Source organism: Bactrocera tryoni, unplaced genomic scaffold, assembly GCF_016617805.1.
Source record: "Bactrocera tryoni isolate S06 unplaced genomic scaffold, CSIRO_BtryS06_freeze2 scaffold_135, whole genome shotgun sequence".
Taxonomy (NCBI): Eukaryota; Metazoa; Arthropoda; class Insecta; order Diptera; family Tephritidae; genus Bactrocera; species Bactrocera tryoni.
The window spans coordinates 131,363-145,906 of NW_024395851.1; the positions used below are offsets into that span (position 1 = coordinate 131,363).

General features: G+C 39.7%; 1 protein-coding gene across 1 annotated transcript; it reads left to right on the forward strand.

Moving 5' to 3' along the window:
- Positions 1 to 8,114: 8,114 nt before the first annotated feature.
- Positions 8,115 to 13,399, forward strand: LOC120780071. The gene is made up of 2 exons (XM_040112345.1): positions 8,115 to 8,389; positions 12,726 to 13,399. Exon 2 carries the CDS (start codon positions 12,732 to 12,734, stop codon positions 13,233 to 13,235), a length of 504 nt encoding a protein of 167 aa, XP_039968279.1. The 5' UTR covers positions 8,115 to 8,389; positions 12,726 to 12,731; the 3' UTR covers positions 13,236 to 13,399.
- The last annotated feature ends 1,145 nt before the right edge of the window (positions 13,400 to 14,544 follow it).

The following is a 14,544-nucleotide window of genomic DNA, read 5'->3' on the forward strand; positions in this document are numbered from 1 at the left end:
ATCTAACGAATCAGGTCTACAGGAAAATTTTAAATCCTCGGCTTGCTCCAAATACGAAAACTGCTTAGACCAATACGAGGAAACGAGAGCTATGGTCTCCGATCAATTGAGATTAATTAAAGCAATTGCACCTACTCCACAACCGAGAGTAGAGCTGCCACAAATTCAAAGCCAAGAGGCGAGTTCAGGCATTCACCTTAAAGTGCCAGCATGCGGTACAGCGGCCGTGTACATAAACCATCCTCAATTATCACAAGCGCAAAAATTGTATCACCTCCGATACAAAACAAAAGGTCAAGCAGGCGTAATAGTCAAACAGTTCGCTCTTAATGACGAAAATTTCAATTATGCTTGGGAAGCTCTAAAAGATCGTTACGAGAACGAAAGAATATTAGTCGACTAACAAGTCACAATATTAATGAATTTACCAAAAATTCAGACAGAAACAAGTGAAGAAATTATAGAACTTCAATCCACTGTTTCAAATTGCTTGTCGGTTCTAGCGACACAGAATATTCCCACAGACAATTGGGACCCCACACTGGTAAATATATGCTCCGCGGCATTACCGGAAAAGTCTTTGCTTTTGTGGGAGCAATCGCTCTCATCACGAAGAAAATGCCCAACGTGGCAACAAATGAAAGATTTCTTAACTACCCAATATAAAATTGCGGAAAGGGTCGATAAAAAAATGGTCAGAACTAAAAACGTTCAACACGACCTAACTTGAAGTTTCATTAGACCCCAAGCTAGTAACAACCACAATTTAAACAGAAGCTTCTTTAAAAATCAATCGTACACATCCGAACAAAATAAACAAACATCCTGCGAACTGTGTAAAGGAGGGCACAAGCTGAAAGCTTGCAAAAAGTTTAAAAAACTTAATATCAATGAAGGAACAACTTTGTCAGATCAAAAAGACTCTGTACAAACTGCTTGTCCCACTCACAAAATCTCACTAATTGCGAAAGCAAATTCAATTGCATATATTGCCACAAGAGGCATCATTCAATGTTGCATTTCAATAACTTTCCTAGCACTCCAAAGTAGCGCTTTCTCAAAAAGAGCCATGGGTTTAGTTGCAACCGCAACTCCCGAAGCACAAAATCACGAAATTTGCCAAGAGACACCATAGTGCTCCAAGGCATTAAAAACTCAAATGTTACACAGCGAGAATCAAAGTAGGGCACTACTACCCACAGCAGTTATCTCTATCGAACACCGAGGAGAACTTTTCAAACTAAGAGCCCTAATAGACCAAGGATCACAACGATCATTAATAGCGTCTAGGGCGCAAAATAGGCTAAAACTACCAACAAAACAAGCCAATTATGAAATTACGGGAATGGGCGGAAGAGTAGTAAAAAACTCAAATAAAATCTGCCCCATTACCCTAATTGCCCCCCAAGCTGATAAGCGCGTACAAGCAGAAGCTATAGTCTTACCGCAACTTACGAACATGCTTCCAACCCATCATATAAATATCAAGCATTGGCAAAAGGTTGCACACCTAAAGTTAGCAGATCCTAACTGCAACACCCCGCTCAAATAGATCTTCTATTAGGCAGCGAAATTATACCTCAAATTATCCTTGAAAGGTTTGAAAAAAATTCAAACACCCTTCTAGCTCAAAATACTAAACTCGGTTGGATACTGTTTAATCCAAACAAATACTCCTCTGCATTACTCCCACAAATTACATAAAGTAATAGAGGCGTAATGCAGAGGAATATCAACCGCCCCAGCTTCACACACAAAAACAAAAGGAGAAACAAAAAAGAAATAATTTTCCCGCGCTTTTACCTAAAAGGCTTATTATTATCCCGCCAACACAGCGAACCACAAGCGATAGCAGATATCACGGAAAACAAAACGATTAAAACAAGCACAAGTGAACTACAAGTGAATTACAATAAAGTGAACTCAACTAGTGAAACAAACGCAGCTAAACAACGAAAAACGTTTTTAAACAAGGAATCCACACAACATTAAACAGCGATACTCCACATCAACAACAACAACACAGGAAAAAGGAATTTGCACCCACCACAGGTTACAACACATGAAATTATTAACATAGAATTACATATATCTATAAATTAAACCAATTAACACATATTGGCAACACACACACACACCAATATATTTATATACTTATATATACGATTAAACTCGAAATTTATAACGTTTTGAACTTAAACTAATTATCTTTTAATTAATCGAAATCGGCCCCATACGTCGACATACCCCGACATTTTTGGTCCTATCGAGCCGCGATAATTAAAAGAAAAAGTCTTCGTGGGAATTTTAACAACAACATCATCGTTGAAATTCTAGAACCAAACCCAAAAATTCACAGAGTGCACCCAACAAACAAAAAGCTTGCATGCTGAATCAACAAATACCCCAACAAGTAAATAAAAACAAAAACAACCCAAAATTAACAAAAACCGGAAAAAAGCTGTAAGTGCGACCCATATTTTTTTTGCAAAATAATACAAAATGCAAATCATATTTGTTAAAAAATACCCAGTTGTCAAATTGTGTTAAGAAGACTTAAGCATAATTTATTTGTTTTATTAGGTTAACAAAAATTTGATGTGCACTATTTAATTATATGTATATACTCGTACACACATATTTACCCAAGAGAAGAAGTGCAATAATATAATATATGCATATATTTTGCCGTCGGCTATTGCATTCTTCTCGTTGAAGTAAAATTACATACATACATATATATGTATGTACCTTAATAAATATACACCCGCTACATTCTACATACGAATAGCGCACCCATTCGCTTATATTTGTTGGTGACGAAAATTGCTAGCGAACAGCACGTCAAAAGACAAATACCCAGTAGGAAATTAAAACGGTGACCCAGTAGGAAAAAGTGCAAAAACCTGCAAAATTTTATTTATCCATTTTTTTTGACGATTCATCGGAAATTCAATAATTTCATATAAATATTAACCATCGAACATCAAAGAGATAAAAACAAGAAAATTAATTTAAAATTTTTAAAATAAATAAAACACTATACGAAAAGTTTTTAAAGTTTGTTTTATTACATTTTCGTAACTCTACGTGACTTATTTTTCTCGTTCAACCCAAAGATTAAATATCTCTTACCCAAAAATGGAAATGGAAGATTTCAAAATTACGACAACGGATTTAATTGAATTCGTGGAAGACCATCTTCAGACCCAAAGTGAAGATGAATCGGTCTATACACTTGAAATTAAAAGGGTCGAACTAAATTCGCTTTATGAAAAAGCAAAGCGCTCATACGATACGATTAGAAGAATTTCTCGCGAAAGTCATGAAACCATCGATTTCTTTAAAGTGAAAGAAAAATACCAAAAAAGTTATCGAATGTACCTCTCTTGCTTAGCTTCCATCAACGAAGATGTAGATACGCGTAAAACACAGGTGTCAACCCAACCCATTAAGGAAAGGACTTCAGAAGCCACGATGATGGATTTCGCTCCTGCAGTTCACCTTCCACCATGCGACACCGACATCTTTTACGGAGATTACACAACTTGGCCCACCTTTCGGGATATGTTTACAGCCCTGTATATCCGTAACCCAAGGATTAGTAATGTTGAAAGACTCTTTCACCTTACTCAGAAGACCCGAGGAGAAGCAAGAGAGGTTATTCAAAACGCACCCCTTACAAATGATGGTTTCATACTTGCCTGGAAAAATTTAGTCGACCAATACGAAAATAAGAGGTTGCAGGTAAACACTCAATTAAAGACCCTTTTTAACCTACTCCAAGTAACTCAGGAAACAGGTTGTGCTATAAAAAGCGTACAACGTTCCGTTAATAACGTTTTAACCAATTTAAACAATCTTGAGATTGACACACAAAGCTGGGATCCGATATTAATATACCTTTGTTGTTCAAAACTACCTAAGCAAACTCTCGAAACCTTTGAATATACCCTAGCAGATAATTCAGATATACCGATGTGGTCAAATTTCGACAGTTTTTTAACCCACAAATACAAAATTCTCGAATCTGTTGGAAACTTCAAAGCTTCAGTAGCAAAATTACCCCCATTCCACACCGGTACAGTTAAAAGAACAGATGAAAAGAAATATAACACTTTTCATGCTAACGTGGCTGAAACGCAAATTGCTAGACCCTCTCATACTCTAAGGAATAATAATTTCAACTTTACTCAAATACAGAAAGCTGTAAGCTCTGCAAAAAGCAGCACCCTATTCGAGAATGTTCCAAATTTCTCGCAATGAATGTAGAGTCACGTATCTCCACAATCAAAAAATATGGTTATTGCTATAACTGCTTGGCCATATCACATAGCTACAAGAACTGCGTGAGTAAATTCTCGTGTCGTAAGTGTCACAAAAAACACAATACTCTGATACACAGAGAATCCAGCTTTCGACCTGAATCAACTCCGGAAATGCCAAACGTCACTAGTTCGAGCCCTGAAAACGCTTCAAGTACCGTATTACCCACCCAAAGCACAAATACAAATCGGCAAGCCTACAGTACAACTATACAGTTCAATATATCATCAACCCAAGACCCACCCAACCCAAGTAGGAAGCAGATATTACTCGGTACTGCAATGGTTCAAATAGAACATAATGGCCAGCGATATTCCGCGAGAGCTCTTATTGATTCAGGATCGGAAGCCACATTTATATCTCGAAGACTTCAGAGAAGCTTGGATATACCCACCCACTCTGTATCAGCCCAAGTGACCGGACTAAACAATGCAGTTTCAGCAACACCAACGAGTATTTGTGAAATCACGCTTTGCTCACCCTTAAACACAAATTATAAGCTATCAGCACAGGCATTTATACTAAATAGCCTAACTGAGAATTTACCCTCATACCCCATAGATCCAAAGCAGTGTCTTAAAAATCTTGGATTCACGTTAGCCGACACCTAATTTCACAAACCCAGACCCGTGGATATATTAATCGGTAGTGATATCTATCCAAGTATTTTACTCAATGGAGTAAAGCGGAACGTACTAGGTTCACTCTTAGCTCAAGAGACAGAATTCGGATGGATATTGTCCGGACCCATCACCCAACCCACCCAAAATTCCGCCATAGTTTCATTTCACAATAAAGTGAACCCTAAGAATCTACTCACACGTTTTTGGGAGATGGAGGAAATCCCAAAGGAATCCGTAGTTTCCAAATCAGATCAAATTTGTGAGGAAATTTTCCAAAAAACTACCCGTCGTAATCCAGATGGGCGCTATATAGTAACCCTACCCTACAAAGAACCCGACAATATTGATATCGGATACTCTAGACATATAGCACTGGCCCAATTCCTCAGAAATGAACGAGCTTTACTTAAAAAACCCGAAGTGAAAGCAGAATATGACAAAGCAATTATGGAATATTTGGAACTCGGACAAATGAAGAAAATAGAATATGACCCTTCTGTTAAAGCGACCCAATATTACTTACCACACCACGCAGTTATTAAACCCGACCGTATAACCACGAAATTGCGTGTGGTATTTAATGCATCTTGCCCCACGTCAAATCACAAAAGCTTGAATGACGTCTTACATATCGGGCCTACTTTACAGAAAGACATTGTCATTCTGGTCACAAATTGGCGACTCTTCCAATTCGTTTTTAATGCGGACATTCAAAAAATGTACCGGCAAATACTCGTAGACCCTAATCACACTCGGTTCCATAGGATATTATTTAGGAAGTCCCCGGAAGACACAATAGAAGACTTTGAATTGCAAACAGTCACGTTCGGCATAAATTGTGTGCCGTATCTAGCGATCCGTACCCTGATGAAGCTAGCCGATTATGTTGAAGAAACCCACCCATTAGCAGCCAAAATACTTCGCAGGAAATGTATGTAGACGATGTTTTAGCTGGAACACATGACCTGACCACGGCAAAGTCAGCACGAGATGAACTCATTTCCGCTCTGAAATCCCCAGGATTCGCTCTGCGAAAATGGACCTCCAATGACCCACACATTCTGAAAAGACTTCCACGGGATCATCTTTTAGAAACAGAATCACTCAACCTTTCAGAACCCGAAAACACCAAAACCCTGGGCATTCGATGGAACTCCAAAAAGGATTCATTTTTCTTCCTCGTCAACCCATTGGAGAAAAAACCCGCACACACCAAACGTGAAGTTTTATCAGCCATAGCAAAATTGTTTGACCCAGTCGGTTGGCTTAGTCCAAAAGTAATCACGGCAAAAATAATTACGCAACAAATATGGCTAGATAAAACTGACTGGGATGAAAGCCTGAAGCCCCTCACCCTTCATCGATGGAACAGCTTCGTAAAGGATTATGACAACATAAACAAAATTGAAATACCCAGATGGACCCATTTCAACCCAACAGCCACCATTGAATTCCACGGTTGTTCCCATTAAAACCGTATCCCTGCCCAGATTGGAACTGTGCGGAGCGGTTCTACTAGTTAACCTTGTTAACTCTACCCTATTCCAACTACACCTAACCCAATACAAAAATTATTTTTGGACTGACTCAACCATAGTTCTCGCTTGGTTAAACAAACCACCCTGTTCATGGACCCCTTTCGTTTCTCATCGAGTAGCTGCAATCACCGAGAAAGTGGGAGTCGGTAATTGGAGCCATGTGGAAAGCCAAGACAATCCCGCAGACTTGACAAGCCGAGGATGTACACCCACCGATCTATTGAATTGCAACCTCTGGTGGCATGGACCCCAATGGCTACAACATAATAAGGAGCATTTTCCAACATCGGAGAAAACATACAACACTACCGTGGAATTCAAACCCGTTAAGATGTTTGCGATAACCACCCAAGAGGATATACTCGAAAGGTTTTCCTCATTCCCCAGAGCTATTCGCGTTATCGCTTACCTATTCAGGTTTTGCGCAAATGCCTCACCAAGGAGGCGAGAAATTGATTACTCAAACCACGAAATAACCCCGGAAGAGTTCAAAACAACCCGAATGAAGTTAATTATTCACACCCAAAAAACACATTTCCGAGAAGAATATGATGTCTTGACCCGTAAAACCCAAATACATAAGAAAAGTTCATTATTGACTTTAAATCTATTCATTGACCCTAAAGGAGTTATGCTATCATATAATGAGCGCCACCCTATCTTATTACCCTATAATAGTCGTATAACAAAATTACTAACTCAATTTACCCATTTAGCAATGTTACACGGCGGAAATCAGCTAGTTTTGACTCCTAAGGACAGAATTCTGGATACCCAAAGCAAAGATGCTGATTAAAACAATAATTCATCAATGCAAAACGTGCATCATACATAACAAGGCTCAACAAACCCAAATAATGGCAGCTCTTCCAAACGAAAGAACTATTCTAACCCGTCCATTTCCTGCCACTGGTATCGACTAAGCAGACCCTAGTACCCACACTGAAGATCCGTTTAAGATGTGATGGTGAATGGCATAAAGTTCGAGCCATTTTGAACCCTACTCTAAAAATTACAAATATAGCGGCCGAACTCGTCAAAAAATTCAAACTGCCAATTACATACCTCAACACTTATCGTATTTGTAGCATAAAAATTAGCTCAAATAATGACACAAAGTTTTGTCTGGAATGTAACGCAGTTATCACCCACAATTTACCCAAAAAACCCTATGAGCGAGACTTAAGTAACGGTGTGCATATGCGCTTTGAACATTTAGTCCTCGCTGACCCTCAATTCCATAGCAACAAAGAGATAACGTTGGAGATTGGAGCGGATATATGCCCTCAAATTATAAGAAGTGGACTCTTCAAACACGATAATGGTGCAGTGGCAGCGCAGAATACAGCATTTGGCTGGACCCTTACTGGCACCATCTAACCCTAAGTATACTTCTAATAATCACTCCATTTCATTTCAAAACCTTCAATATATGTGACCCTACTAATACTCAATTATTTCGCAGATTCTGCAAGGTGGCCGGGATGTTTAATCCAAACAAATACTCCTCTGCATTACTCCCACAAATTACATAAAGTAATAGAGGCGTAATGCAGAGGAATATCAACCGCCCCAACTTCACACACAAAAACAAAAGGAGAAACAAAAAAGAAATAATTTTCCCGCGCTTTTGACAAAAAAAGCATTATTATCCCGCCAACATAGCAGCGAAACACAAGCGATAGCAGATATCACGGAGAACAAAACGATTAAAACAAGCACAAGTGAACTACAAGTGAATTACAATAAAGTGAATACAACTAGTGAGACAAATTACAGTGAACAAACGCAGCTAAACACGGAAAAACGTTTTTAAACAAGGAATCCACACAACATTAAACAGCGATACTCCACATCAACAACAACAACAACACAGGAAAAAGGAATTTGCACCCACAACAGGTTACAACACATGAAATTATTAACATAGAATTACATATATCTATAAATTAAACCAATTAACCCATATTGGCAACACACACACACCCCCATATATTTATATACATATATATACGATTAAACTCGAATTTTATAACGTTTGAACTTAAACTAATTATCTTTTAATTAATCGAAATCGGCCCCATACGTCGACATACCCCGACAGATACTAAGTGGAATTGTGACAGAACCAGTTACCACCATGACAACTCAAGTGGAAGAAATATCCAATGAATTTCTTAATTCACAATTAAGGAAATTTTGGGAGTTAGAAGAACTCCCCCCCATTTCAATTGCAACGCCAGAAGATCAGTATTGTGAAGACTTTTACAAAGCCACAACTACTAGATCAGGAAATGGTCGGTATGTCGTACGACTACCATTTAAACAACAATTTCCAGATACACTCGCCATAGGTCACTCTTGCACCTCTGCAATACAGCAGTTTCTAAGTATGGAAAAAAACCTACTTAAAAAAGGTGAGCTCAAACAACATTATGATGGTGTCTTAGAAGCATTCCTCCATTTAGATCACATGGAGGAAGTAAGCACATGCGAAAAAATCATAAAAGGCAAATATCACTCATTCTACTTGCCACATCATGCAGTAATAAAGCCTGACAAAAAACAACAAAAGTTAGAGTTGTCTTTAATGCTCCAGATGCACTAGCTCGGGGAATTCCCTCAATGACATTCTATTCACGGGACCCACACTCCAACCAGTTTCATGCTCCTCATATTAAATTGGCGTATATACAAATACGTTTTCAATGGGGACAAATTGACAAATAATCGTGCATATAGATGATCAGGACTTTCAGCGGATTATTTTCCGAAAATCTGCTAATAGTCCACTTTAAATTGAAAACAGTTACCTTTGACGTAAACTGTGCCCCATATCTAGCCATTCGTACACTACACGAACTTGCAGAAGACACAAAGCCAGAATTTCCTCTGAAAACACAAGTCTAAAAAACACAAACGTATGTAGACGATATCCTGTCTGGGATCCACAGCCTCTCACAAGCATACGAGTCCTTAACACAATTGATAAAGGCCCGCAGGGTTTCCTCTAACGAAGATCACAGCTAATCACCCAAGTATCTTAAAAAATATACCAAACGATAACAAATCGGATACTAATTCCCTTATAATCGAAAAGGAAAGTATAACAAAAACAATGGGCATCAAATGGAATGCGATATCGGACCAGTTCTCATACACGACAGAGTCCATAACCGCATTATCCGCCATAACAAAGAGGCAAGTTTTATCCTCAATGGCAAAACTTTTCGACCCCGCAGGATGGCTTTCGCCAATTATGATGCAAGCGAAAATCCTGATTTAAGAATTATGGCTAGACGAAACAGACTGGGACGAACATGTGAAACTGCTTCGCTTAGAAAAGTGGTCCCAAATTGCTAATAGTCTGAAAGACATCTCGCATACAAATTCCACGGTGGGTAAACTATTCCCCCGAATACAAAGTGGAACTACATACATGCCTTCTGCGATGCCTCTGAAAAGGCATATTGTGCCATGATCTACATATGTGCGAACACAAAGCGACACCGCAACCACAAGCCACCTACTAGCGGCAAAAGCAAAAGTCAAACTTGAACTCGGTGGCGCTCTGCTACTAGCAAAGCTGGTTTCCATAGTGCAGACCTACATGAACGTGGCCAAATGTAAATTATATTTATTGTCCGATTCCGAAATGGTTCTAGCCTTGTTAGAAAAGCCACAACACTCGCGGAAAACATATATTTCTAATTGAACCTCTCAAATACTTGACCTAGTAGGAGCAGCCACATGGCGACACGTAACCAGTGCCGACAATCCTGCTGATCTAGGTACAAGAAGGTGCAAACCCCTGGATCTTGCCACCATCACGCTCTGGTGGAATAAGCCTCGATGGTTAACCGAATCCACAGATTCTTGGCCACAATCGGCAATGCGAAAAATAATCGCCCCAGAAAGTCGAAAAATCTACATCTATCATACCATAGTGGATGATAATGAAATCCTTGAACGATTTTCATCGTTCCCCCGAGCCCTCAGAGTAGTAGCATATATGCTCAAGTGCATAGGTCAACTTAAACTTAAAGTTAAAGGAGTAACTTACCCCCACTGCGATACATTGACGAACCAAGGCTTACAAAAAGCAAAGGTCGCACTTATCGCATCAACCCCATCGCGCTACTTCAGTCGCGACATATCATTACTCAGAGAGGCGAAGCCGATTGATAATAAAAGCTCACTCTTAGTTCTAAACCCATTTTTAGACACGAAAGGTGTGCTTCGTGCCAATGGTCGGCTCGCTAATTCAAGCCTGACTTACAACGAACGCCACCCCATCATAATACCTGAGAAGTCTCCTTTTGCCACATTATTCCTGAATTACATCCATATCTTAATGTTGCACGCCGAACAGCGCCTCATGCAACATATGGTACGCCAAGAGTATTATATTCCCCGTCTTTAGCCCCAGATCAAAAAATGCATTTTCATGTGCAAAATGTGCACTATGCATAAGCAAAAAATGCGAACGCAAATTATGGCAGCACTTCCACCTGAACGCTTCAATTTCCCTCTGCCTTTCACGACCACGGGTGTCGATTTTGCTGGGCCTTTTCAAATAAAGGCGTCCATGCTAAGATCTCCCACTCTCATGAAAGGCTATGTGGCTGTCTTTGCATGTTTCACGACAAAGGCAGTACACCTGGAGCTGTGTACTAATCTGACGACGGAGGCTTTTCTCGCGGCATTTGCTCGCTTCGTCGCTCGACTGGCTTCCCATCCAAAATCATGAGCGATAATGGAAAAACATTCATAGGAGCCCAATGAGCCAGAGAAAAACAGTTTGTGGATTTCTTAAAACAAGTGTCCCCTGATATCGTACAAAAATACGCCCCACAAGGTATCAATTGGCAATTTATACCTGCAAGCGCTCCTCATATGGCTGGTTTATGGGAATCCTCTGTAAAGAGCTTCAAATCTCATTTCAAGAAGCTAGCCGGCAGCTATAAATTTAATTAGGAAGAATTCACGAGATTATTAGCTAAAATTGAAGCCGTTCTCAACTCACGGCCGCTCACGGCACTATCGCAAGATCCCTCCTCCACAAGAGGTAGTCGATCTCCGTACGCAATCCGGAAAGCTAATAACCACCCGTCAAACTATGTTTCTTACCGATCGCCGATAACCGCGAAACGAAAACCGATAAACCGCTAAAATAAACCGAATATAAAAAATAAAAAATATATAAATATATATACTAGAGGACCCGTCCACGCTTCGCTGTAGCTGAAAGATAGATAATACTACTACTACCATCTATACGATTTCTATTAGTTGTATTCTAACTATTCGTTAATAAGATTTTTCTGAAGCAACTTGTGTTAGTTTACAAAAAAATGGATCATAAAGCATTTCGTGTAATAATAAAGCATTGCTTTTTGGGAAACTGAGGACAATAATGCTCTAAAGAGAAGAAAGCTCTGTACAAAGTGGTTGCCTCGCAAGTTCATAATCAAACAGAACAAAGAATAACTGATTATGAGAAGTGTTTGAAATAAAACCGAATTTTTGCGTCGGTGTGTGACAATAGAAACATAGCTCCATCATTTCTCACTGGAGTTCAACCGACAGTCATTCTAGTGGACTGCACATGGTGAACCGGTTTTCAGGCGTGGAAAGACGAAAAGATCGGCTGGATTACTGAGCCAGTTATAATCTATATAAAAATAGATAAAATGTATCCTATGTCCTTACCCTGGTTCTAAGCTACCTTTCCACCAATTTTCAGTTAAATCGATTGAGCCGTCCTTGAGTTATAAATGGTGTAACTAACATAACTTTCTTATATATGTATATGTATATAGCCGGAATAAAAAAAGCATGCGACCGAAATTGAATGATTCAAATATTTGACAAATAAAAATATTGAAAAACAAAACAAACAAAAATTTAAAAAAAATATGTATGGAAAAATGTTAGTTTTTGGGTAATTTTCCAACTTCCCTTAACATTTAGGAGGATGAAAAATAGATTTTGTCCGATTCTCCACCCTAGCCGATATGCATGCTAAGATTCACGAAAATCGGTCGAGCGGTTTCAGAGGAGTTCAATAACGTACACCGTGACACGAGAATTTTATATATTAGATTTAAAATAACAAACGAAACCACATAAAGAGTCGATTAATCTAATGACCCACTCATGCCGCATAACGTGGCAGTCATGCTCATATGTCCTATATGCAACCACATTCTAATTTAAATAACACTCTTCCATACAGATCAATATGGATGTAGACGTGCCATCTGCCCCGACACCAGCCACTCATTCGGCCGTCAATATGCCATGCCAAGCGGCTGCCCCAGTTGCAGCGCCCCGAACAGCCACACCAACGGCGCCTCGGAGTGGAACGGTAGCATTGCCGTCAACACCCGCGCTAGTAGCAGACCCACAACGCCTTCGATGCCCTCTATGTCGTCGACCCCACCGTCTGCCACAATGCGTCATATTTAAGGGATTGCCACCGCAGCAACGCCAGCTGGTCGTCCAAGCGCGCGGCCATTTGCTCAATTGCCTGACGCCTATCCACCAAACCCACGAGTGCACCTTGGGCAACCTGTGCCAGATTTGTATGCGTCGGCATCACACCATGTTGCACGGAATCACTCGGAACGACACCTGTCAATATCCTGCCGGCCGCAACCGCGGCGCAGTGCGACGACCGCCATTAAGACAGGATGCACGGTCCCGTCGAACAATAGGGCCATCATCATGCCCGGCGGCCACATAATGGGACGTCAACACGACACCAGCAACAAAGACCGCGTCCGCGCCGCACCTCAGGCCTCAGCAGCGTCGTAGCCACCCTCCAGCAGCTTCGACGAATTTTAGGCTGAAATATTCGCCTAGGGAGGCCGGGATGGCTAAATGAGCCTTAGTCGCCTGCCCCACACCACACCTACAACCATCACTAACACGCACACTCACCACACTCACCTCGACATCACCACACTCCACATCAACACCACCCACACACGAGAGTCCAGGATCCACACACCACACCACTCCACCCAAAAAGGGTCAGCCTTGCACATGTCAGTACTGATTCGTCCGCCTTTTGTAATCCACGTCGCTTGTCCGCCACCGCTACGCAGCGCTCCAGCTCGATCCATCTCCATACTTTTGAAGTCAGCTTTGAAGTTTATTTTAAATTGAAATTGAGTTACATTAAGTGCAATTATATTTGTTCAAAAAAAAAGGGAAAACCCACAAATCCAGGGTTGATTCGATTATGAGAGCACCTAAAAGTCGAGTGTTACATTTATGTATAATATATTGTTAAGAAACAACTGTGAATCCCGAGTTTTTTCATTTTAAAATAAAGAAAGCGAACAAGTGGTAAGTGAAGCGAGCAATAATTAAAACAATTTCTAATATAAAAATATAAAATAAAATGATTAAATTTAATTATTAATTTATATATGTATATATGTCACGGTCTATATATATATATATATATATATTAGGCCGGGTCGATTTGTGGGGAGGCAAAAAAATCGCCCATTGCTCTATGAAAATTATATTCTAGGGATCAAAATAAGAAACTTTGCCGAAGGAACCATACCTCTGAAACGAATTCTGATGTCCCCCAATTTTCGTCGAACTTTTGGGTAGGGGCAAATTTTGAAATAGAATTGAAATTACCATTTCATTCTTTTTACCTCTGAAAGTGAGGAGAACTAAAGCAATAACCACTATGGTATTTAAAAAAAATAATAAGTGATGTGACCATTCCAAATCAAAAAGTTTACAATGAATCCACCATCCTCTACACCGCAAGATGAAGCAACTACATCAACAACTATCGAAAACCCAATGAGTCATATACCCAAGCATGATATTACTGTTTTAGGTTTGTCTACTGATTTGACTGATCTTAATTTACCAACCCATCTGGATATCTTGAGATATTATTTTTACTTAAGCGAACGTGCTAAAACAGAACAAAAAAAGTTTTCCCATAAATCATTCACTATTCAAGTACAAGATAAGTTGATTGGAATTTGGGAAAAACTTGGTATGGAAATAATGCTGAAAAA